The sequence below is a fragment of the Fusarium odoratissimum genome, assembly GCF_000260195.1.
Source record: "Fusarium odoratissimum NRRL 54006 unplaced genomic scaffold supercont1.3, whole genome shotgun sequence".
NCBI lineage: Eukaryota > Fungi > Ascomycota > Sordariomycetes > Hypocreales > Nectriaceae > Fusarium > Fusarium odoratissimum.
Genome location: NW_022158689.1, coordinates 1,588,738 through 1,611,122, shown reverse-complemented (window position 1 = coordinate 1,611,122; position 22,385 = coordinate 1,588,738). Strand labels below are relative to the sequence as shown.

At 49.6% G+C, this 22,385-nt stretch overlaps 5 protein-coding genes across 68 annotated transcripts; 3 read left to right on the top strand and 2 right to left on the bottom strand.

Annotated features, from left to right (window-relative positions):
- Nucleotides 1–13: 13 nt before the first annotated feature.
- Nucleotides 14–3,459, top strand: FOIG_02958 (condensin complex subunit 2). Its single transcript, XM_031200543.1, has 4 exons — nucleotides 14–255; nucleotides 309–891; nucleotides 943–2,523; nucleotides 2,584–3,459. The coding sequence occupies exons 1-4, from the start codon at nucleotides 161–163 to the stop codon at nucleotides 2,833–2,835; spliced, it is 2,511 nt and encodes an 836-aa protein (XP_031070311.1). The 5' UTR covers nucleotides 14–160; the 3' UTR covers nucleotides 2,836–3,459.
- A 383-nt stretch (nucleotides 3,460–3,842) lies between these two features.
- FOIG_02956 (uncharacterized protein) lies at nucleotides 3,843–10,621 on the bottom strand. 61 transcript variants are annotated; one of them, XM_031200504.1, is made up of 9 exons: nucleotides 7,430–10,621; nucleotides 6,615–6,951; nucleotides 6,525–6,558; nucleotides 6,292–6,471; nucleotides 6,180–6,234; nucleotides 5,883–6,116; nucleotides 5,009–5,809; nucleotides 4,247–4,953; nucleotides 3,843–4,184 (listed from the first exon to the last, which is right to left on the bottom strand). In XM_031200504.1, exons 2-8 carry the CDS (start codon nucleotides 6,731–6,733, stop codon nucleotides 4,754–4,756), a joined length of 1,623 nt encoding a protein of 540 aa, XP_031070252.1. In that variant the 5' UTR covers nucleotides 6,734–6,951; nucleotides 7,430–10,621; the 3' UTR covers nucleotides 3,843–4,184; nucleotides 4,247–4,753. The 61 variants fall into 61 exon arrangements, with proteins under 61 accessions (XP_031070252.1, XP_031070256.1, XP_031070257.1 ...); XM_031200539.1 differs by having other exon boundaries at nucleotides 6,615–7,156; nucleotides 7,430–8,486; XM_031200540.1 differs by having other exon boundaries at nucleotides 6,615–7,178; nucleotides 7,430–8,408.
- On the top strand, nucleotides 8,876–10,184 carry FOIG_02957 (uncharacterized protein; the record flags this gene model as incomplete). The annotated part of the gene is made up of 2 exons (XM_031200542.1): nucleotides 8,876–8,983; nucleotides 9,870–10,184. The coding sequence occupies 2 exons, from the start codon at nucleotides 8,876–8,878 to the stop codon at nucleotides 10,182–10,184; spliced, it is 423 nt and encodes a 140-aa protein (XP_031070310.1).
- A 3,074-nt stretch (nucleotides 10,622–13,695) lies between the features above and the next one.
- FOIG_02954 (uncharacterized protein) lies at nucleotides 13,696–21,406 on the bottom strand. 4 transcript variants are annotated; one of them, XM_031200479.1, is made up of 8 exons: nucleotides 20,400–21,406; nucleotides 19,893–20,351; nucleotides 19,804–19,836; nucleotides 18,921–19,747; nucleotides 18,593–18,859; nucleotides 17,042–18,541; nucleotides 16,572–16,967; nucleotides 13,966–16,511 (listed from the first exon to the last, which is right to left on the bottom strand). In XM_031200479.1, exons 1-8 carry the CDS (start codon nucleotides 20,707–20,709, stop codon nucleotides 16,485–16,487), a joined length of 3,819 nt encoding a protein of 1,272 aa, XP_031070247.1. In that variant the 5' UTR covers nucleotides 20,710–21,406; the 3' UTR covers nucleotides 13,966–16,484. The 4 variants fall into 4 exon arrangements, with proteins under 4 accessions (XP_031070246.1, XP_031070244.1, XP_031070247.1 ...); XM_031200478.1 differs by having other exon boundaries at nucleotides 13,696–16,967; XM_031200477.1 differs by having other exon boundaries at nucleotides 19,893–21,406.
- On the top strand, nucleotides 13,869–15,587 carry FOIG_02955 (uncharacterized protein; the record flags this gene model as incomplete). Its single annotated transcript, XM_031200480.1, has 3 exons — nucleotides 13,869–13,949; nucleotides 14,601–14,620; nucleotides 15,359–15,587. 3 exons carry the CDS (start codon nucleotides 13,869–13,871, stop codon nucleotides 15,585–15,587), a joined length of 330 nt encoding a protein of 109 aa, XP_031070248.1.
- Nucleotides 21,407–22,385: the final 979 nt, after the last annotated feature.

The following is a 22,385-nucleotide window of genomic DNA, read 5'->3' as shown; positions in this document are numbered from 1 at the left end:
CACACACCGCCCGCCCCTCGTGCTACCTCCATAGCAGTTGGCATTTATTTTGTTTACTTTGGCCAGGGGGGTCCCGCAACACGACAACGACGACAACGCGATAGGCCTCGTCCAAACACGCCCTTTTTGTCCCCCAAAAACCCACACAAACAAATTGAAAATGCCTCGAGTTGCTCAAGTTCCCCGGACGGGGAGTGCCAGGAACAACACAGGCTCCAGTACGGCCTCACCATTCATAACGCAGTCACCCGTCAAGTCAGTTATCGATTCCCCAGCAACAACTGCGGTGTGCTAATGCAACTATCCAGAATCCCCCTCAACGACGATGTGTCAGAAAAGGGGCAGCGCATGAGCTCCAGGAGAGCTCTCCACGAAAGACAATTTAACGAGATCAAGAAGGCCGCAACTCCTCGCAAGGTTGGCCTTCGCCTTGACGACATGGAGAACGGTGATCCCCAAACTCCCCGCGGCGGCCGCGCCAGCTATATCGAAGATGATGAGGGCTTTGTGGTCGGAGGTTCTGCGGTCACGCCTATGAAGCGTGTGCCGCTTCTCGCCAATTTCGAAGAATGGATGAAGATGGCGACCGACAACAAAATCAATGCGACAAATTCATGGAACTTCGCTCTCATAGACTACTTTCACGATATGTCACTCCTCAAGGAAGGCGACGGTGTGAACTTCCAAAAGGCCAGTTGTACCTTGGACGGATGCGTCAAGATCTACACCAACCGTGTGGACAGCGTCGCAACGGAAACAGGGAAGCTATTGAGTGGCCTTGCCGATAGCAACAACGCCAAGAAGAAAGACAAAGATGGCGAGGATGCCGACGAGAGCGACGAAGAAGAACTCGATGAGGATGGCAACGTCAAAAAGAAGCCCAAGAAGAAGGTATAGCAGAGATCCGGGCACTCCTCAAAGGTTCAAACTAACATTTACTAGACACAACGATCATCTGAAGCAACGCTTGCCCCCTCGTTCAACTCGCTGCAGCTCAAAAAGTTCGAGCTGGAATTCGCAGTCGATCCCTTGTTCAAAAAAGCATCTGCCGATTTTGATGAGGGTGGCGCCAAGGGTCTTCTTCTAAACCATCTCATGATCGATTCACAAGGACGTATCGTCTTTGACAGTAGCGACGATACTGGTGATGCCGCCACCCTTGGAAAGACGAAGTCCGATGACGAAGAGGGCGACGGAGAAGACGAGGAAGCCGAGAACGACCCGGAGGAGGAGGAGCTGGAAGATGAGGAGGAAGCCGACGATGTCGAAATCGATGTTGGAGTCCTTGGTGCCAAGTTCATCCCCGACTTGCACCGACTCGATGAGCTTGATGTTTGTCCTTCTTTAAAGACGTTTGATCTTGGCGATCCTTCGGGATCCATGGATATTCCATTTCTGAAGGCACCCGAAGATTGGAGACAGGACCAGGACAAGGAAAAGACCCCGGGAGCGCTTGGCGACTTTTCCGGTCTCGTAATCGATGGTGACGAAGCAGCAGGCTTCGATGATGATGACCTTGCCCTGGGAGCCTTCGATGCCGCCGATAATGTCGCTTTCGGTGAGGGCGGCGAGGCCTGGGCTAGAGAAGCCGCCCTGGAGCCACAGATGCGAGTGTACGACGCGGGTCTCGGCGAAGAGGGTGGTGACGGGGATGAGATCGACGACAACGGTGAATACGTTGTTTCGATGACGAGCGCGCAGAAGGCGGACAAGATGCACGAGGACATCCTTGGATTTTTCGACCAGGCGTTGCAGAAGAACTGGGCGAGCGCGGAGCACTGGAGGATCAGGAAGATCAAGGATGTGAATAAGCCGGCAACAGAGACAAAGAAGCGCAAAGAGAAAGAACCCTTTGAGATCGATTTTGCCGCACCTCTGGATTCACACACTTCGGATATCATTCATACACAGGCCACCAACAATTCGGCCATCAGCATGCCCAAGAAGGATTGGAAGTCTAAGTCACGCAATCTTCTCCCCGACGACAAGCACTTTAACTCCAAGTCTCTGCTAAGCCTGTTCCTCAAGCCAAAGGCACGGATGAGCAAACGACGCACAGGCTTCAGCTCTCGCGGTGGGGGTGGCTTTGGTAATACCGGTGCAGATAATCAACCTGATGGTGAAATGGACGAAGCATTCTGGGCCAACCAAAAGGCCCCGCAACATACAGACGAGACAGCGTTGCCTGAAGGCGACTATGATGCCAACTTCTTTCAGGACGATGTTATGCCATTCCCCGGCGGCGGTGACTTGGACGATGACGACGATCTAGAGTTTGCGGACGCAAGAGAGCACTTCTCACCAGGGCTTGACGGGCAGGCTGGACTCACTGATGGCGGAGGGCTCACGGCTCTACTTAATGGAGAGACAGTAACTAATACTGGAGCATTCGGAACGACACTGGTTACTCAAACGAGGCGTGTACGACCCGAGTATGTGCAATATGCTAGGGTAGCCAAGAAGGTGGATGTGCGAAGGTTGAAGGAAGAGTTGTGGAAGGGTATGGATGTTGACATTCTTCAAGTAAGTTATTATGCAGTCAAAAACGAAGACGTGGCATTATGCTAATACATCTAACTACAGAAACAGCCTGAGCCCCAAGCAGTGGATGTCAGCGAACCTAAGCAAGAAGAGACGCTTAAGTTCACAGAGATCATGAACAATCTGCAGACCGTATATCCCAAGCCGGTGATGGATGATATTTCAACCTCATTCTGCTTTATCTGCCTCTTGCACTTGGCCAATGAGAAGGGTCTTGTGATTGACAACACACCTGGTCTGTCGGAACTTGAGATCCGCAGGGATTGGTCAGCGGAGATTGTCGAGGGTGAATAGCGGGAGCGGTTTTGAACTATGTCAACACTTGTCTTGAGTATGTTTGGGAGTGGCCATGTACTTGTTTGTTTGACGAGTCATGCATGAGATGCTTGCGGAATCGTTCAAGAGACACATAGCAATGCATGGTATGGTTTGGTCTGGTATGGCATGGCATGGAAGATAACGTGATATCCTGGCGTTGGGGGGAGAAGTCAACAGTAACAACATCTAGAGTACTTGTTTTGAATGAAGGACACGACGGAATGATTGATTGGTCATATTCATGAGCTTTGCTTTATACCATGTGGATGCTGACTGGAAGATGAGGTGGTGGTTCTTGAATTTGCAGCCTCTTGTTGCGGGGTTCCTTTAATTTCAAGTATGAAGAAAGCAAGTTTAAATTCTTGAGTGATTGAGCTTTTGTGGTCTCTTGGGTCGTATCCAAGTTTTCTCAATGATAATACCTTGGTCAATGGCAACCTGACCTGACATCCATATCCTATTCTCGTGGCTGCTGGAAAATCAACGGCAGAAAATTCGCCATTCTATCATCTAATCCAATACGCTAACGCTACAGTGATATCTGCAGCATGACACTCACCTCATAGCTGACTTTTCCAGTTCCCATGTCTGAAGGGAATTTAGCCGCACAAGCCAGTTAGTTTACCTGGGTAAGTACTGAAGATTGCAGAGAGATGGGGGCTAATAACGCACATGCGAAGAGAATTATTACAAACCAACTCATATAGGGACCCTAGAGCAAAAGTTTTCAGCTCATGTGTTCAAGACCAAGTCCTGATTACCTTACCTTTGCACAGATAACAGATAGAGTCCTACTCAAGATCTCTATGATTGTATGGTACCTTGGGTAGGCGCCTACTTAGACAAGGTACCTTAAGTACTGCCCAGGCAGGTAACCCTCGAGTCGGGTACGTACCTCATATCCCAGTCTCAGACCCACTCATGGGCTATTGTGGCTGCGCCATGACGTTGAAACGGGTTGCGAACTGGACCCTTATGACGATGTTGATAAATTGTGGGGGGCAAAACAGAAGAGAGAACAAGAACAAAAGCAACTGGCTAAGGTAGATAAGTCTAATAAGGAAGGACCCTTGAGATCTTCTCGTTCTCTTCATTTCGTTCATTCTCCTTTTTCTCATCTTTGGCCTCGCCATACCTATCTACTCACTTACCTACCTATTGCTTCGATTTACTATGAACTACACATGTACATAGCAGCTATCCAGCCACATGTCTGTAGTACAGGTATACAATACACATTAATCGACAACCTCCCTTGTCTTTTGAATACTAAGATCCCGGGACTGCCCCTCTCTCGCCGCAATGATCTGGTGGTGGTCTCACACCTGCAAAATCCCTTGAATCAGAACACCAATCTGGTTTCTCGATGTGGACATGCGCTACTCACTCATGTATAACATGTCATGACTTGGCATTGGTACTGCAGTACGTTTCCATACTAATTTAACTCCTGGTCATTTTCTTGTAATACCTAATTCGTTTCACACCAGAAAACCATGGAGTATATGCCCTCGAATCCAGTTACGACAGGGATAACCTTTCAACTATGCACCAGTCAAATTCCTCATGACTTCCGAATGCTATTTTTGGATCCTTTCAACCCTCTTTTAAACCCAAAGTTCAAGCCCCTAACGCCAGAATCCGCGACTGCGCGACCCGATATTACCACAGCAGCCATTATAGGTACTCATTCATGTGTACCACAATCCACCTAAAGACCGAATCATGAAATGGAAAAGACTTTACGTCATCATGCGTGGGTATCCGATAAGATAAGAAACAAAAGGGGTCCTCGGGGGTGAGTAAGCTGCATCTCGAAACATCTGGATACAAGCGTTTTGGTGTCGAATACACCAACAGTATGCTACGAGCATAATTTCATTGTCGTCGCTCCTCATCGTCGTTCGTCTCGTTCGTGTTTTTCGACAAGCTCACCAGCTCTTAGCAAGACGCTCATGCCATCGAGGCGAGTCTTGAAGGAGCGATCCTCGATTGGGGCGATCAGATCAGGTGCCGGCGTCATTGGCACATCGCTGTCCGCCATATATTCGTCATTCCTGGCTGGAGGCCCAGTGGGCGGCAATGGTTGAGAGCCTTGAGAGCCGAGTTAGCTTGGACTTCTTAACGAAGCCTCCAGAGATTCAAGTACCATATCCCCTGGGCACGACGCCGTGGCCGAAATATGGCCTTACGAGTGGCACAGGGTCTGTTGGGCTTGGAGTCGTCGTACCAGTACCCAATCCGGAAACAGGAGAACCCCGTTCGAACATGGCCGCGTTGGCGGCAACAACTGGTGTCGGCAGCGTCTGATGGTGGGAAAGGAGAGCGTGTATTGGGAGTGGTCCTTCGCCAGGAGTCCGTGCAAAGCCCGCTGCTGGACTCACTGAACCAATACTGCTGCTGGAAGACGGCTCGTGTCGGAGGAGAGGGGGCTTGGGCGGCGCCGATGGAAGCACGTTGGGGACTTCGGGTACCGACCTAGGGTAGTTCGCGGCAACAAAACCACTCGAATAAGGATTCCCTTCCGACCCGGATGGGACTTGCATCCCTTTCCTGCCATCTTCGAGCATGTTGGACAACGATGGTAGATGTTGATGTGAAACTTCTACCCCCCGACCTCCTTCTCGCCAGGACTGCTGGCGCTTGGGAGCTTGGTAATGGGGTTCCCGTGGACTTCCAGCATCGAAGTGGGCGGCCTGGGGTGATGACATGGTCTCGTCGTTCGAGTTAGCCTGGGATAAAAGAGTTGGCGTGGTCGATGAATGCTGCGATTCAGCTATCGATGCAATCGAATTCAACCTTTCTCGCCGACAAGGTGGTGGCTCACTACCCTGTAACCTCTCGCTACCACTGCCGCTCGAAGTGTTGCCCCCCGGTGTCATGGTGCTGCTGCTGCTGCTGCTGTGTCGTAACCGAACGGGATCCAATTTTGTCCTCTTAGAGACATCGGCTAGCCAACGGTGGGATGTCAGTTTTACTGTTATGCCAACGTGTGATGGATTTAATGCCATCTGGCTACAAACCTTGAGTACGTTTGGCCTGCTTTTCCTTGAACTCGTGGAGATATTGCATATACTTCCGATAGTCGGCCGTTTTCTTGTATTCCATCAAGTCACGGTGGTACTTCTCCTTATCGGCATTTGCTTGGCTTTCGTATGCCTCCTTTTCGCTTGCATTCAGGTTTTGCCAATTCTCTCCGACGAGTTTCGCAATTTCTGTGAACGTGAGATTTTGGCTTTTTAAGTCTTCCCTCATTTCTTTTCATCGTTTGTCAGTAATTCTTCGCGAACAACGAGCGCGTGAGTCAGGGCAGAACTGACTGTTGGAAAACAATACATATGCTGACGGAGGTCTCTCAGGGGCATTCTCGTCAGGCTGGTACCTTGTCAGTCATCAAGTCGCCACTTAAGAAATGCAAGAAGTTCAACTCACCTTAGGGTGACGCCGATACTTTCGCTTGGCAACACCTTGTCCTTCGGGCGGTAGTTCCGTCCGAGTGGGCTCAGGTTGCACACTATCCGATTTTGCATCCTCACTGGTTGGTCTGACAGAAGTCACCAATGACACCGATGGGGAAATGCCTCGGGCATTAGCTATCCTTCTCTGGAGCTTCTAAAAGAAATTGCATTAGCGGCTGCCTGAGTAGGCGGTGACAGGAACCATACCCTCCGGTGGCCTAGTTTGACACCCAGTGCATCTCTGAAGAAGGCTGTTAGTGGACGTGTTGCAATCAGTCCAGCAAGAAGGAAACATACAGATCTGACTCCTGGATGTCAAGAATGATATCCCACTCATCGAAACCTTGCTCAACGAATGCACCAAGATACTGGGACAATCCCAACTCGGCAAAAATTGACTCAAGATCGGGAGACATACAGCCCAGTTGGAAAGTTCCGGGGAACCTCCCTCCAAAGACAAACAGTTTTTTTTTTTATTAATTGGTGCCAGTGTGACAGCTCAACTTCGTCCCAGGTACAAGTGGCTAGAGTGCTTTACAAATTGCAAGAAACAAGCAATGTTATCAAGTGATCAAGCTTGTTTAATGCGTCGAGGATGCGTCCAGTGCGCGTCTGGTGATATGTTCGGGTACGTCTTTTATACAAATGTGTTAACCACTGGTATATGAGGCCTTTGATGGTCCTTTTTGCTGGTTGGTTGTGTTGATGGATGGATATAACTGAAAATGGGTGGGTTTTGAAACGCGGGGTTTGGCACTGAGATATGGTGAACTGACGATGTCGGTTCAAGCTGGGTGGCTCAACAAGGAGCTACTGTGAGAGTGATGTTAGGCAAGAATCTGGGAGTAACAAGACGTTATGCTACATTCGAAAAGTTTCAGAATACGGGAATGAGGCTTTGGATCTTCGGTGGGTAGTGATCGATCAAGTGTGATGAGTGAGGAGGTTCGGACGTGGAACGGAGATCTTGGGCAACACAGGAGTGATAAACTCAAGGATCGAGAGGCAGAGGGCCTGATGATTGGATTGAAGGGCATAAAGTCTTTGGTGAATATGCAGAGGGTAAGGGGAGGGGGTGTAGGAGAATGACGAAAGAAATAGGAGGCACGTACAAGCAAGATGTAATGATATTGGGCCGGACAATTGGTGAGCAGCGGACCTTGGACAAGAAAAGAGTTGGGACATATGGTGAAGGGTTGTTATTCTTTGCCAATTGACAAGCCACAACGATGAATAGAAAAGAGTTTTCTGAGGCAGAAGCTGGAAACTCAAAGGAAAGGGAAACAACAGAGGGCGAGCAAGTAGGTTGGATAGATGAGATGAGTTCGAGAGGGAGTGAAGTGCAGTTACGGGCACCCCCAGAGACAACAGGCGGAATCGGATATCTCGATTGCAAAGAGCAAGTGCTGTGCTGTGGTGGGTGGTGGGTTGAGGGAAGGGTATTGTGTCCAACCGCGATGAGAGAAGAATGAAAGCTCACGGTCTGTCAGCGGCGCAAGACCTCGTCTGGGATAGATGTCGAGGATAGTGACGAGACGTGGATTGGCAGGTGATCTTCGGACTGAAACTTATGAGACGACTGTGAGGTGACAGATCCAAGGGGACAGGCTCCGGGTTAGGTTTGGCTGCAGGTCGGTTGAGGATCAAATGTTCTGGACCTAGGCTCTTGTTGGCGTGTGCGCGAGCGTGAGAGTCAAAAGACAGGCAAGGCAAGGCAGGACGAATATAAGAATTAGACTGTAGGGACGGGGCTTCAGTCGTGGACATACGGGAGGGGGTGTGAGGGCTGCCGAAGAAAGACAGGTCAAAGATGAGTTGCTCTGTGGGGAGCTGGTGTTAAAGCCAATATTGGGATGGGGGATTCTCGTTCAGGGCATCGTGGGATCCAGATGCTGTATGTAGATGGAGGTAGAGACAGGGTCCAGGGGAAAACGGGGCAGAGTCGGAGGTGCCGCAGCCACCGGCAAAAGAATAAATACGATTAGTTGAATGGGAATAGGCAAAGCAGGGTTTCGGAAGCGATGATAGAATCGTGAGAGTTCAAGTGGCAGAAAAAGAGCAGAAACATCAGATTCCTACATGGCACTCGCTTCGGGGGGGTCTTGTTGTTCAGAGGCTCCAAGAGAACTAGGAGGGCATGGTCTAGCCCAGTCAGTTCACAACTCAACCTAAAGGGGGCGTGGACGTGTATGGAAGAAGGGTGTATGTCTAATCTTCCGTCAAGGGCACACAGCCTTGGCACGCTTGTCTCTTAAATTCTGGGCTGGCTGTTGATCCGCAGCCTCTTTCTTTTTCTGTTATAGAGCGTATCAAGTTTTGACGTTCGAGAAAGATGAATGATGCAAGGGCCGATTCTACACCGGGGCATTATCATCATTGTCCATCATCCATCATATTAGGTCTTGGGAATTATGGACAATTGGCACGAACATTGCTAAGCAACGTACGTACAGAAATGCAGTTCAGACTCGAGATGGGTCGAAAACAAGAAGCGTGGACCCCCGAGGCCCTGTCATCGGGCTACGTATACGATAGGGCGGCACCTAGACAACATCGAGATGCCCCAAATTGGTCCAATTGACGCATTCATGAACGATATCTGGGACCATGGGCATATTGATGTCGCTTCAACGCAACACAACGCAACGCTACTGGTGCCCGTGACTGTGAGTTCTAGCAGAGCCATCCATGAATGGATGGACGGATGTGTTGAGAGGAAAATGCGACGCGGTGCTTGAGATGGGAGCACCAAATCGAAAGTCGGATGGAAATCGACACTCATCGAAAAGATACACACCATTGCTGCTACTGCTGATGCTGATACTGATGCTGCTGGTGTTTGTTTGATGTTCCACAGAGCGTGCGGTCCCATCATGATGTTCCAAGGACGTGGGCAAGCCTGTTATGGGGTTTGGCGCATCGCATCCTCTATTCAGAAAGAGGCAATTTGGCATGACGATCAACCGTCAATTTGATTGATTGATTTGCCCCGACACGGCAAGATGACAGTCATTGGCTACATGCGTCACCCGTCCACACCAGGCTTTGCCAGCCCTCGAACTCAGGAGCATGTCGGTAGCGCAGCAGCTCAGAACCTGTAACGGGTAAGATCTCGATCCCAATTCGTGAAACGGTCGTGGCCTCCCGTACGGTACGATACGGGATGACTGGGTGATGGGGTGAGAATGTCACGCTCTTGGACGTGGTCTCCCCATCCTCCTCTGCAGCTGGCTCAAAGATCTTCGAAACTCGCCGAGACGGTGCACATCAACCAGCTAAAAGAAGCGTGACAGACGGACGGTCAGGGTTGAAGTTGAGCTTGTTCTACAAATGGCAACGCTCGTCGGTAGCCAGGTGGTTGTGGGTTAACTAAAACGGAGTTTCTGGGTCGAGTTCTGGTGGTCGGAGCTATTGCGAGCCGGGGGTGTGGAGCCGGTATTAGTGACGCACGCCCTGGGCTGTCCACAATCCGCTCGTGGGTTGTTCCTGATCGCCATCGAGCCATCGCCTTTGTTGAAATCGAGGTTTGGCTTACTGATCGCACAACGCCAGAACTCCAACTTCACCATGATCGAGCAGGGCCTTGATCGAATCGCCTATGATGCCGCGCCAACAGGTGATCTGCTTGCTCAGAAATGCCCCAGGTCCCCTTTTCACGGGCCACATGGTACGGCCACCGACGTCTTTGGGAAGTCCGTTCGTGCAGCCGCCAGAATTCGTCATGTTGCGCAGATGGTTGATGCCTCAAGTCGAATGACGCATATTGGAACTCGTTCCAAGGCATCATGTGTTTTCCCTTTCTACCATGATGGGGCAGTGTCATCCAGAGTGAAAGCGCACGACCGATCTCCGGCAGTCCTCCTTTGATTCTGTTTCTCCGGTGCTCTGATAGTCTAATTCTGTTTGGGCCATTTGGGTATTTGCTGCGTTGACGAGCCGAAGCTGAGGAAGATAGTTGGTTCTATTAGGCATAGTGGCTTTTAGTGGGTATGCGATAGTTCACAGGTAGCAAGTTAATGGCTATCAACGACCGAGATGTGCAAGATGGGATTATTCATCGTCCGGCCACTCAGATGGCATTGAAAACATTCGATAGCCACAATACGTAGTGTCGGTAATTGTGAATCGAAAGCTGGTGGTAAAATCGCCATGAGCGGGATGGGAATTCGACAAAGGGTCTAGAATCTCGATCCCTCAGAGCCCTGGGATTGGTGAATAGTGACGGATTGAGTGGCCGGCTCCCCGTTCAATGTAACGCCTCCCCCTTTAGCCATTCAGCCATGCATCTTTCGTTTCGATCCCAGAGGCTTATTCGGACTGTGCCACCTTGGCCATTATATTGAGCTTGAGTTGGCGATATCTTGATCGATCGCGAAATTGATCATGGCCTAATATTCAGTTTTGCAAGTCAAGAATGATGTAAAGAAAGGGTCACGGAGCATAGTCCGTGTCGCTGAGCCAATAAGCTTTAAGCTCGCAGAATCCAAAAATCCCCGGTTTTCTCGGGAGAAGCGAAAGACTACCGGCGGTATGTGCTCTGCTGTTATGACAGCAGCCTAACTAGCCATACTAGGCGCCTGGAGGATTGAAGGAGGCTGAGCTACCTGGGCTGACTGGCTGCATCTCCAACGTCCGCCTCCGATTAGGTAGACAGATATGAAGGCTACAGTGCCCGAAAGGTTTCGGGCATTGTGGTTGTTGATGTCAAAAATAAACGCTCATGACCGACTCCCCGGAGTCGCGTAAAGCGCATCAAGGCGAATATTTCTCCACGATGTTGAGTCTAGAACGTTAACGGGAGTAAGTAACGAAGTGTAAGTGATGGGATTATGCTAGGGTCACTGGGCATAGGCTGACAGGGCAATGGACATATCTGATCTTTGGAAAGGGTGTGCACTAACTGGTAGGGAGAGAGGCAGTTGGTTGGTTCCTGTCCAAACCCTGCATAGAGTGCATGGAAGGGGCCGCTTCGAGTCCGCTTTCCTGGGCTATTATTCCCGGATGTCCTGTTAATCTTCCTCTGTGCCTGCCTAGGTATAATATAATCCCAGTCTACTTGGTATCGGTTCCAGCTAGCTGTTGCTCTATCTGATTGGCCGGGCGTAAGCGCTTTTTTGCTTCTTCACATTCGACACGTTTGCACACAGGTACTAAGGTACGGTAAGTTACAAACGAAGGTACCTCAGGAGAGGTATACGCCTTAGGCACCTACTAGGTGCTATAAGTATAGTAGGTACCTAGTTCAGATTATGAGTGTATACATGATTTTACCATCTTGGGACTTGTATTTCAGCACTTGAACACGGAATCGCATCGGATAAAACATAGGAAATGATCAGCAACTAACTTACCCCGAGTAGCCAAGCCAGGTTTATGTAAATCGATGGATCCTATCGAAGAAATCTCCGTAGCCCGTTTTGCACCGGCGGGGGGCCTGTACACCATCAAACTGGCCTTCTTTATCTAGGTACCTAGGCATCGGATTGTTGGATACCTAGGTAAGTGAACTTGCTACGCTCACTGCTGCTGTGCTCGTCTCCACATGCAACACTGCGAGTAGAGTCGCCCGATTTACGAAACTGATCGTGCTGGGGCACTCTGATACCTGGGCTGGTAGGTCGCAGTCGAATCTAGAACCCCAGCCATAGACATGGATGCGAGCGGCGAGTTCGATCGATAGCCAAAGACAAGCTTGCAGGCTTGTCAGCGCACTCCACCGGTTTGTGCCAGTCCCAGTCAGCCTAGTTGATCGGAGAGTTTCAGAGACACTTTGACTATTTCCTATTAGCGGAGTGGATAAAGATAGAGCGACTACCTACTGTACATCCCATAAATGTAAGCACGTATTCATGGCATACTCCAAGAATTCCTCTTCACGAAGTACATTCCCTTTTTAGAGTCTGTGTGGTAACGCAGCTGCACGTTGAGATCTGGCGTGTTGGTTTGCCATCGACTTTGATGCGTATGTAAATGCGGACCAAATGAGATTCCAAAGGAGATTTGTTGGGTGCATATATCATGGTCGTACCCACGCCTGTTCAGCTACTTTTGCAATTTTCACAACAGCTTCAGTTATCTGTCTCTTGGTCTCAGAGGCCCAACGCCTTGACACAGTAGATCGGTCGCTTTGCTTCGGCCTGGCAACAATATTGACAACCGTCTCCTCACTCCCTCGTTGATGCCAAAATCTCAGCTGCGGTTGTCTTGAGGCGACCCACAATGGCCCAGATCATGTTGTGACCGCCATCCGTCGTGGTCCAGGCCTGTGGCGCATGTGTTGCATGTGTCTAGACGAATCGATCGAGCCCATGGATCCGCCACGGCACTCATACCTTTAATCAAAAACTACAGGAAACTATCTATTTCAACCTTCATTCTTCGGATAATATCTTCCTGTGTTTTCTTATTACGGGTGCCTAATAATGGGGGAATTACGAAAGTTTCACACGGATCTAAGACACGTTGCTAGGTAGTTTGTTCGGGATATCTCCTTGTTACCGAGCATTGAGGCAAGTAAACCTGAAGTACGGAGTAACCAACTATAGTAGTAACCTATTCTTTAACTTATATCTCTGAGAGGGCAATACCAGCCTCCCAGATATGTCTGGCTCATGTGAGAAGACTTTGCAAAGTTGTTTAATGAGCTTCGTATCCACAGCCCATCATCAATAATAGATGGCATCAGCTTGCAAAAAAAAAATCCCACCGTCCCTGCTCGATTGTTTGGACCAATGTGGTCATTGTTGTCTGTGCTCATGAATAGAGTCGAGGCTCAACTACCCCTTGTTCAGTGTCTCTCGTGGGTTGACATTGACAAGCCACCCCTTTCTCTCCTCTCCATGGACGCATTCGACGGCCCGTGTTCGCGCCCGTCAAAATCGGGATCGAGATATTGTTCTAGACCCAAATTTGCCATATCCCCATCACTATCTGCATTGCCCACTTTGAGATACCGTATACGCGACTGAGTTGTGACTTGAGGCATGCAATAATCTCAGATATTCTCCTTTCCAGACAATTGGCGGCATCCATGGCATGTCACTCGATGCTGTGCGGGCTATTATTCGCAGGATGTACTACGCAGAAGTGCTTTTACAGCCGCCCCTGAGACCAACCTAAGGTATTGTATTGATTAGATTTCCACGAGAGGGCCACTGTAAAGTGCACCTACAATTGGATGTTAGTAGTTCTTCACTGGCTTACTGTTATCCGTACCTACCTATGGATCTTTACGGTTATACCCTTAGGTTAGGCTTGTGGGTGCAGAGGGTACAGCAGCACCTGAGCTGCTAAGGTGATTGCCCACGCGAGAACCCCACCACTAGCAAGCGCAATCATTGGATGTGGACCGAAAGTCAGCCCGCTCTTTTCAGAACAGCCTCAGTTTCTCCGTTCTCTCACAACAAACAGCGCAAACAATATCATCCACGGCCACCAAGAGACGAGGTAATTGCTTCGTTCCGCTCAACCAATCATCGCATTGAAGACCTGCCTATTCCTTGTCGTTGATTACTTGCCTCTGTCTAGACGGCAAAAAGGAAGTTGAACACCATGGCCCCATCTGACACAAACAACCGAGCCACAAAGCCTCCGGCCTCGGGTTCAAGTTCGGGGGATGCCGATTTGGCCCAGGTGAGTCAAGTCATGATCTTTTTTTCTTTTTTTTTGAACTCTCCTACATATGTTGCTCCGATATCAGTTTGCCGCTCCAAAAGAACAAACAAAAACGTGTGGGGATGACACACTTTGCCCTCTCTCCAATTACGGAATAGCAGCAAAACAACACCATGATGGCCGAGATGATCGTTGATATATTTGTTCGATTTGTTTACCGGTTGTTCGATCTGACAACCAAGCGTCACAAATAATGCTCTTTCTGTTCCCCAATCTCAATACCATTCCTCAACATGCCATTCATTGATTCCCTGTCTATTCCCACCCCAAAAAGTCTAGACCCGGCCTGCCCGTGGAACGTTTTATACCTTAGCTAGACCCAGCCAGTTGGTCGAGACCTTCTCGCTTCGCTTGGCTGCCACGAGTCGAACCCTCCTGATTTGCATCTGCATTCACATTGGCATCCTGCATTCTGCATCTCTGATCCCTGGATCCTGGGGCTGGTTGGACCTTGGGGGAATACCGGTATCATATCACTATTTTGTTGTCAGCATTCTTCTGCTCACACACCCTCCCGTTTACTCTCATTGTCAATCTATCCCTCACTATCGCTATTGCACTGCATTGCATAATATTGCATGTCCGTTCACTGACAATTTTCTGTTCCAGGCCTACCGAGACCTTGCCAGGTATACTATTCCAAAGTTCAACGTCATTCTCCAGTTCATCTCACTGTTTATTCACATTCACACTCCCTCTCACACGACCTATCCTTCCCATCCACGGCCTTCCCACTCTCGCATTTCTGCTTTACACATTCTCCTTGCCACCATTTGCCATCAAATCACCTGAATTGCTTCCGTCCAACTTTTTGGTCGGACCCTGCATGCAACGAAAAACTCCTCGGCCTCTAGATCCCTTGACTTGAGTCTCAGTTCACAGATCTATTCACCTACCGGCGTGCCCGACACCTAGCTATGGCCAAAGCGTTTAGCCATGGCGATGGCGATTTTCAAAATGCCATTTTTCAGAATCTGAATCTCAAGAACCTCAGCTGAACAAGGTCCTCGGGAGATCGGCATCTATTGGCACCGATAATCACCCATCACTACCCTTGCATCTCCCGGATTGTACAGTCCCTTCGTCGGTGAAGGAAGTCTCCGATTGCCTCCTGGCCCTTGTATCACTACGTTCTTAAGTCGCTCGACATGCATTTCATTGGTTATATAAGTTCTTGGGCTGTCTTGGTGACTCGCAAGCGAGGCGAGCATCCCTAGCATAGACGTATCACGATATCTTCACAGCTTGCATGACGCAGTCGTTCCTGTTCCTACACACCTCACTACCCTTGACATGACCTTCGCCTCCCTGCCACTCTGGCATCAAACTCTAAGAGCGAATTTTTAAGAACCGCAACTGACACAAAGGCTCCATAGAGGCGAGCAAGCGGCCACAGCGCTTGAGAATAATCTTTCAAACCTTGAGAGCAGACTCGATGCCATCCTCGCTGCTTTAGAAGCCAGAGAAACCCCACAGATGCCCGCCACCGCAGCTAAGGTCAACAGCTCCCCGGGAGCTGCAGACAAAGATCAGAAGGGCAGATCACTGGACGGTGCTAATGGCGACGCAGAAAAGATTGAAAAGGATGCAACCTAAGCGACCAACCAGTTCGAGCAGTGGCTTCACATTATTTCACATAGTAGACAAGACAAGGGAAGCAGGGTGTCAAGCCATTCATCAGTCTCTTCCCCAAAGACTCTTATGCCTGAAATATCTGGACGGTAGCGGCCATTTGATAATCATTCCCTATTTCGTTGAAAAGACATCCCTATTCTCTCACCTATCTTTCGATCCCACGTACTCCTCGAGCTCAGAGGCTCATGTCCAGCCCCGTATAGAAGGGCAAAATGAAATAATAACATGAACAAGCAGAGAAAAACCGGACAAAACGCGATGAGCAAACCCGTAGAGCAAAAGATCAAACAGCAATCCATGTGAAACCCCCCATCCTCGAGTGACCCTTCTCCAATCGTCCCTTCCTTATTCTAACTGTGGTCGCCGACATGTATCGTATACTTATGTTTTTGTTGTCGGATCATGTTCATCTAAATCGATATACGTCGTTGTTACGAGCAACTGGATCGATAAACGTCCTTCTTTGCAGGAAGTTTGACGTAATCGTCCTCCCATGAAAACCCCAGAAACGCCACATGACAAATATAATGCGATAAAAAAGAATTATGTCCATCTCAAGCCTTAAGCAAATGGAAGGTGAGAAACGCCGAGACATAGTGCTTTGGACCTTGCCAGGTATCATGATTCGCTGTCGCTTAATCAACCAGTGCCTCAAGTTCGTGAACTCCATGTCGGTCATGGCCAGTTCATGCACCAGCTCCCGTGATAGACAGTTGGTATTGTCATAAAATCCACGAGGGGCACAGGAGTGGTGTGGTGACCGGAAAAGACCCTGCGGTGAATCTCAACTGGTTGCCTCACAATGTGCAGTAGTATTTCGCAATGACGGACGTAGGCATTTGATCCATCGTCATCTCGTTACTGACTGAGCGATCTCATGAAAGCCTGAAATGCGAGAACCAGTTAGTTGGTAAGACTTCGCATATCAGAGAGGTCAAGACGTGCTCTTGCCAGGGGATCCTCATCAGTAGCCAGAATGGCAGGGCTCTCCTTGCCATTTCCCAACAGAGGTTCTCGACTCGTGAATGAGCGGCTCTCGAGTGTGGGTCGTAGCAGACCCTGTCCCCCCTCCTTGTGCTTCGATTTCGTCTCGGCATGAAGTGCCAGTTCCCGTTCACGATTCTTTTCAAGCAAAGGGCCGCCGAGCGTCGCGCACTTGAGGATCGTCTGGATGAGATGGTTTTGCTGCAAGGGTTTGGACAAATACTCGTCCATCTGAGCTTGGATACACTTCTCTCGGTCACCCATCATGGCGTGGGCCGTTAGGGCAATGATGGGTGTGCGATGGCTCCCTATGCCACGTTCGTATTCTCGAATCTTGCCCGTGGCTTCGAAGCCTCCCTATAATCAGAAGCGTTAGTTAATCTGTCTGCGCGATGACTGCGAGGATTGAGTTTGACGATGTTGATACTTACCATGATCGGCATTTGTACATCCATAAGAATGACATCGAATTTCTTGCTTTGGACGGCTTTGACAGCTTCCCAGCCGTTGCCAACCACTGTTACCACATGGTGATACTTCTCGAGAATTTTCACTGCTAATCGTTGGTTGACGGTGTTGTCTTCGGCGAGCAGAATTTCGAAAGATTTCGTGTTGTCAGCGAGTGAAGGTGTCGCCCGGTTCTCGAGAGCCGGAATCATGCCATTTCCTAGATCAATGAGCTTGCATGGCGTGGTCATATACGACGTGATTCCCAGATCCAAGCACGACTTCAGACTAACGTGAACAACTGGTGCCAGCAAGACGATAGGAAGGTACTTGAAATCGTCCACGGCTCTTAACCTTCTCGCGGTGTCGATGGAATCGACGAGGATAGCATCATAGGGAAGGGAGCCACCGCTTTGAAGACGAGTCAGCGCAGGACTCTTCTCCGAATCCACAACGACAGGCTTCAGCCCGATCTTCTCAAGCATAGGCTTGATTGAGGTGGCGTTCTGCGACTGGGCCTTGTCGACGAATAGCACTTGATGACCTCGGTAGGGGCGGATCTGTTGCTCGATCAGAGCAGCATCGTCAGGAGCAAGCTTGACTAAGCATGTGAAGTGAAATTCACTGCCCTTGCCATGTTCACTGTTTACCCAGAGATCACCACCCATGAGATTGACGAGTCGTTTCGAAATAGATAGACCTAGACCTGTTCCGCCAAACTTGCGCGTCATGGAACCATCCGCTTGTTGGAACGTGTCGAAGATCAAATCCAGTTTATCTTGGGCGATTCCTATGCCCGTGTCCTCCACGACAAACTCAACCGCATACTCTCCAGGTCGGACATTGTTTTGCCCCATGCTCTCCTTGATCGTTAGGCTGACCTCACCATGCTCTGTGAACTTGATAGCATTGCCAACAAGGTTGAGGATAATTTGTCTGAGACGGAAGGAGTCGCCAATAACGTAGTCAGGCACGGAGCTATCGACCTTGTAGGTGAGATCCAAGAACTTCTCATTTGCCTTGACAGCGAGAGTCTTGAGGGCATTGAAGACGGTTCCACGCAGTGTGTAAGGAATCTCCTCAATGACCATTCTCCGAGCTTCAATCTTGGAAAGATCCAAGATATCGTCAATTATCGTCAAGAGGCTATTGGCAAGATTATTGACAATGTTAAGCATCTCCCTCTGATATTGAGTCAGATCGGTGTCTAATGTCAGTTGAGTCATTCCGATGATACCGTTCATCGGCGTTCGAATTTCATGGGACATGTTGGCGAGGAACTCTGACTTGGTCTTGTTGGCAAGTTCGGCAGCTTCTCTGGCCTGAGTATTACGCTGAATAGAATCGCGCAGATTTGAAATCATCTGGTTGATCTTGCGCTTGAGCTCGTCCATCTCACCCGATGCTTCGACGTCGACTAGCTTGGTGAAATCCCCGTCGGTGGCCAAGTTGGTTATATCTGAGAAGGCGCGCACTTGTGTAGTCTGTACGAGTTAGAAAATGGGTTTCCCGCAAGGGCATCAAAGATTACTCACCAGGTTACTGGCCATTGTGTTGACATCTGTGGTGATCTCTTTCCAGCGGCCGTCTAGACCACCTACGTCGGCTTGAGCACCCATCTTTCCATCAACACCCACATCCTTGGCAACTCGCTGCACTTCGTAACAGAAGCTAGACAAACGGTCAACCATGTTATTGATGGTTTCTTTCAGCACTTGTATCTCTCCATTTGCTTCGACCTTGATCTTCTGGCTCATGTCGCCGTTCGCAATGGCTTGAGTAACTGTTGAGATACTTCGGACCTAGGATTTGGTTAGTGACCATGTCAAATTTGAGCTTTCTGAGTAGACATCTGAGCCTTACCTGGACTGTGAGATTTGACGCCATTGTGTTGACGTTTTCTGTGAGATCCTTCCATTTACCTTCAACATTGGCAACTTGAGCCTGTCCACCCAATGTTCCATCTGTGCCTACTTCCCTGGCTACCTTGCTCACCTCAACGGCAAACGTACCAAGACGATCCACCATCTGGTTAATGGTGTTCTTCAGTTCTGCAATTTCACCCTTGACCTCAACCCCAATCTTCTTTGTCAAGTCACCTTTGGCGACAGCTGTTGTAACCTTGGCAATTTCTCGCACTTGAGTGGTCAAGTTCATGGCCATGCCGTTGACGTTCTCCGTCAGGTCCCTCCAGGTGCCTTCAACATCATGCACAGTGGCCTGCCCTCCCAGGCGTCCTTCGGTTCCGACTTCACGGGCAATCTTGGTAACCTCGCGGGCGAACTGTTGCAGCTGGTCAACCATGGAGTTGATGGTTGACTTGAGCTCGAATATCTCTCCCCTGCAATCGGCTTGGACCTTTTGTGTAAGATCTCCCTTGGCGACAGCTGTGGTAACCTTGATAATGTCGCGCACTTGAGTCGTCAAGTTGTTGGCCATGGCATTGACATTGACGGTGAGATCGTTCCACATGCCCTGCACTCCCCCAACATCGGCTTGCCCGCCTAGCATGCCTTCGGTCCCGACATCTCTCGCTACACGTGTGACTTCAGAAGCAAATGTTCGTAATTGGTCCACCATGGTGTTAATCGTTTGTTGTAATTGCAATATCTCGCCTCTGGCAGGTCGTTCGATCTTTTTAGTCAGATCGCCGTGGGCCACGGCGGTGGTAACCGATGCTATCTCCCTCACTAGAGACTTGTTAGTCACAGAATATCAATTTCGTAATCTAGGCAAAGTTGCAAACCTTGATCAGTAAGATTCTGGGCCATAACGTTTACTGTACAGGCGGTTAGCAATTTGTGGTACGAAAGACTTTGGGAAATGTGAATATACCGTTGTCAGTCAATTCCTTCCATGTTCCGTCGACGCCGCCGATACGGGCTTGGCCACCAAGCAATCCTTCGGTACCGACTTCACGAGCGACTCGCGAGACTTCGCTAGCAAATATTTGCAGCTGGTCCATCATAGCGTTGATAGTGCGCTTGAATGTTGTGATTTCAGGGTCCATTTCAACAGTGTTCATGCGAACCTTCATGGTCAAATCACCGCGAGCAACGGCTGTAACAATCTCTCCAATTTCTCGTAGAGCCTTTTGGAAAGCCTCGTTGGCTTTCTGATGCTTCCAAAGCTCGCGCTCCAGAGTAGCAATACGTTCCTGCTCGAGGATCTCGAGGGCTCGCTCTTGTAGCTGCTTCTGCTCCAAGAGCTGAGCATTTACACCAGCGAGCTCCTGGCGCTGACTATCGAGTAACTTGGATTGGTCGTCCACATGTTCTCGAAGTCCTTCAAGGGCTTCTTCGGTCAGCTGATAAGATGGCAGATGCGGAGAGTGCAGGCTACCTTGGGCGTGAAAGACTTTAGGCTTGGGACGGACCGCCACAGCCTGAGCCTCTTCGCCAAAAAGAGTGTCAATAACCTCGTTGGGCGTTTCTGGGAATGGAGAGGTAGCTGAGGCCTGGCTCTCGAGCTTTCCAACACGTAGAGCAAGGTTCTGAAGCTCGAGTTCGAGCTTGCGCTTGGCGGGGGTATCTGGCCCTGGGAGTTGCACCTGAGAAGCTACACCAACCGGTATCGAATTGGGCAGACGGGGATCTGGAGCAATCGAGGCGACAATCGAAGCCGCAGCGGCGAGGGCCGCGTCGTCAACCATGGTGATGCAGGTAGACTGCTAATTCGCAGCTGAGTAATGGAGAAAGAAATTTTTTGCTGGTTTCCTTTTGTTTTATATATAAATATTTTCTGGCTGCGCCGAGTCGGACGTCTAGAGTGGGTGGATGGGTATAGATTGCAGATTTGTGTCGATGGATGACACAGCGCCGGGTCGGTGGATTGTAGAGAATACTCGAAAACAGTACGACGCAAGGCAGGACGATGACCAAACTAGGGACGCAACAGCGGTCGACTGCGCAGCATCCTCGATTGTCGAGAGTTTGGATACGGTCACAGTACAATACACAAGGTGACAGTGGGCGATGACCCTGTCGAGTAGAAACGGGCGAAGATGAGACAAAGCAAAGCCGTTGTGAACTTGAAGCCAAACAACAGAGAAGACGAAGGAGGGTATTGTCGAGACTAATCCGAGCCTGTTTCGTAGAGGTGAGAGGTTGGATGGTAACGTCGCGACAGACAGCGAGGTTTGAGGAGGAAAAGATTAGGCTGAAAGTCCAACGGGAGCCGTTTACGAGTTGACTGAAGTGGGCGTAGTGCACTGTAAATGGTAAATGGGGTGAGGAATAGGATTGGGATCAGGGACGGAGCAAAGTACTTCAAGACAGCTGGAGAGGGGGATAAACCCAGTTCAAAAGGTGGTCCCAGCTGCAGCGGTGGCAGCAAGCACTGGACCGCAACACCGGTGTGGGGGGTCTAGCACGCCTAGGTACCTTTTAGTCTTCCACTGACAGGAGAGTCCTTGACTCCCGTCCTCGAGTACGAGGGGTACCTCTGGTTGTTCAGGGAGCTCGCGAGGACACCATGTATCTCCGAGTTGGGTTGGTGCTGTGTAGATCCCTCGGTCGCTACTACAGCACAGCACAGCAAGAGCAGTACGAGGTGGAAAGGAGGGCGACAAAAGAGATAAAAGGCGGAGCCAACCAAGCGGTGCTAATGTCTGAACAGGTCTAGTGAGGTTTCTCTTTTCGGATCGAAGTGGTGTTTGACTCTTTCACTGTACATCTATACCATAATAATCTCTCTCGCCATACTGCGGTACAGAGAGGCACGGCATTGGCTGGCTACCATTGCAGTTGGAATTACCTCGACTGAGTATGACTTCGGCTGTTGTGAGAAAAATTGAACCCTGCTCAGAAAAGTTATTAGTTGGAGAATCGCAGCTCCATACGTCCAACGATGCTACTCTACTACTAGCTGTCAATGAAGTGAAATTGGACTGTGATGTGATCTAGTCGAAGCCTGAAACTTGGGGGATGAAACCATATCTATCAACGGTGGAGTGGGAACCCCGAAAGTAGTAGGGAAACGAGTGATCATAGCAGGGAATTGTGAGTAGGGGGCGACTCTGGCCTGGGTTCGGGCAAAGAAACCTTTGCTGTTGGGGTTTTTTACGGTATAGTAGGTCTGCCTCCTAAATCATGTGTAAATCCCGGTATATTCATGTTGTAGAAATATGGCATTTCCCATGATAAACGCATCTCCTGTCCCTCATGATGCTACGGGTAGATGATTGCGTATATAGTTCAAGATCTTGTATATGGCATTGCAGATGCCAGTCGATTTTTCGTCTCTTTGCCTCTTAGTGGAGGCTTAGTACCCTAGTTTCTCTGCTTGGGGTTACAAAAGTCATTATTCTTATAGGTACCTACTCACCTA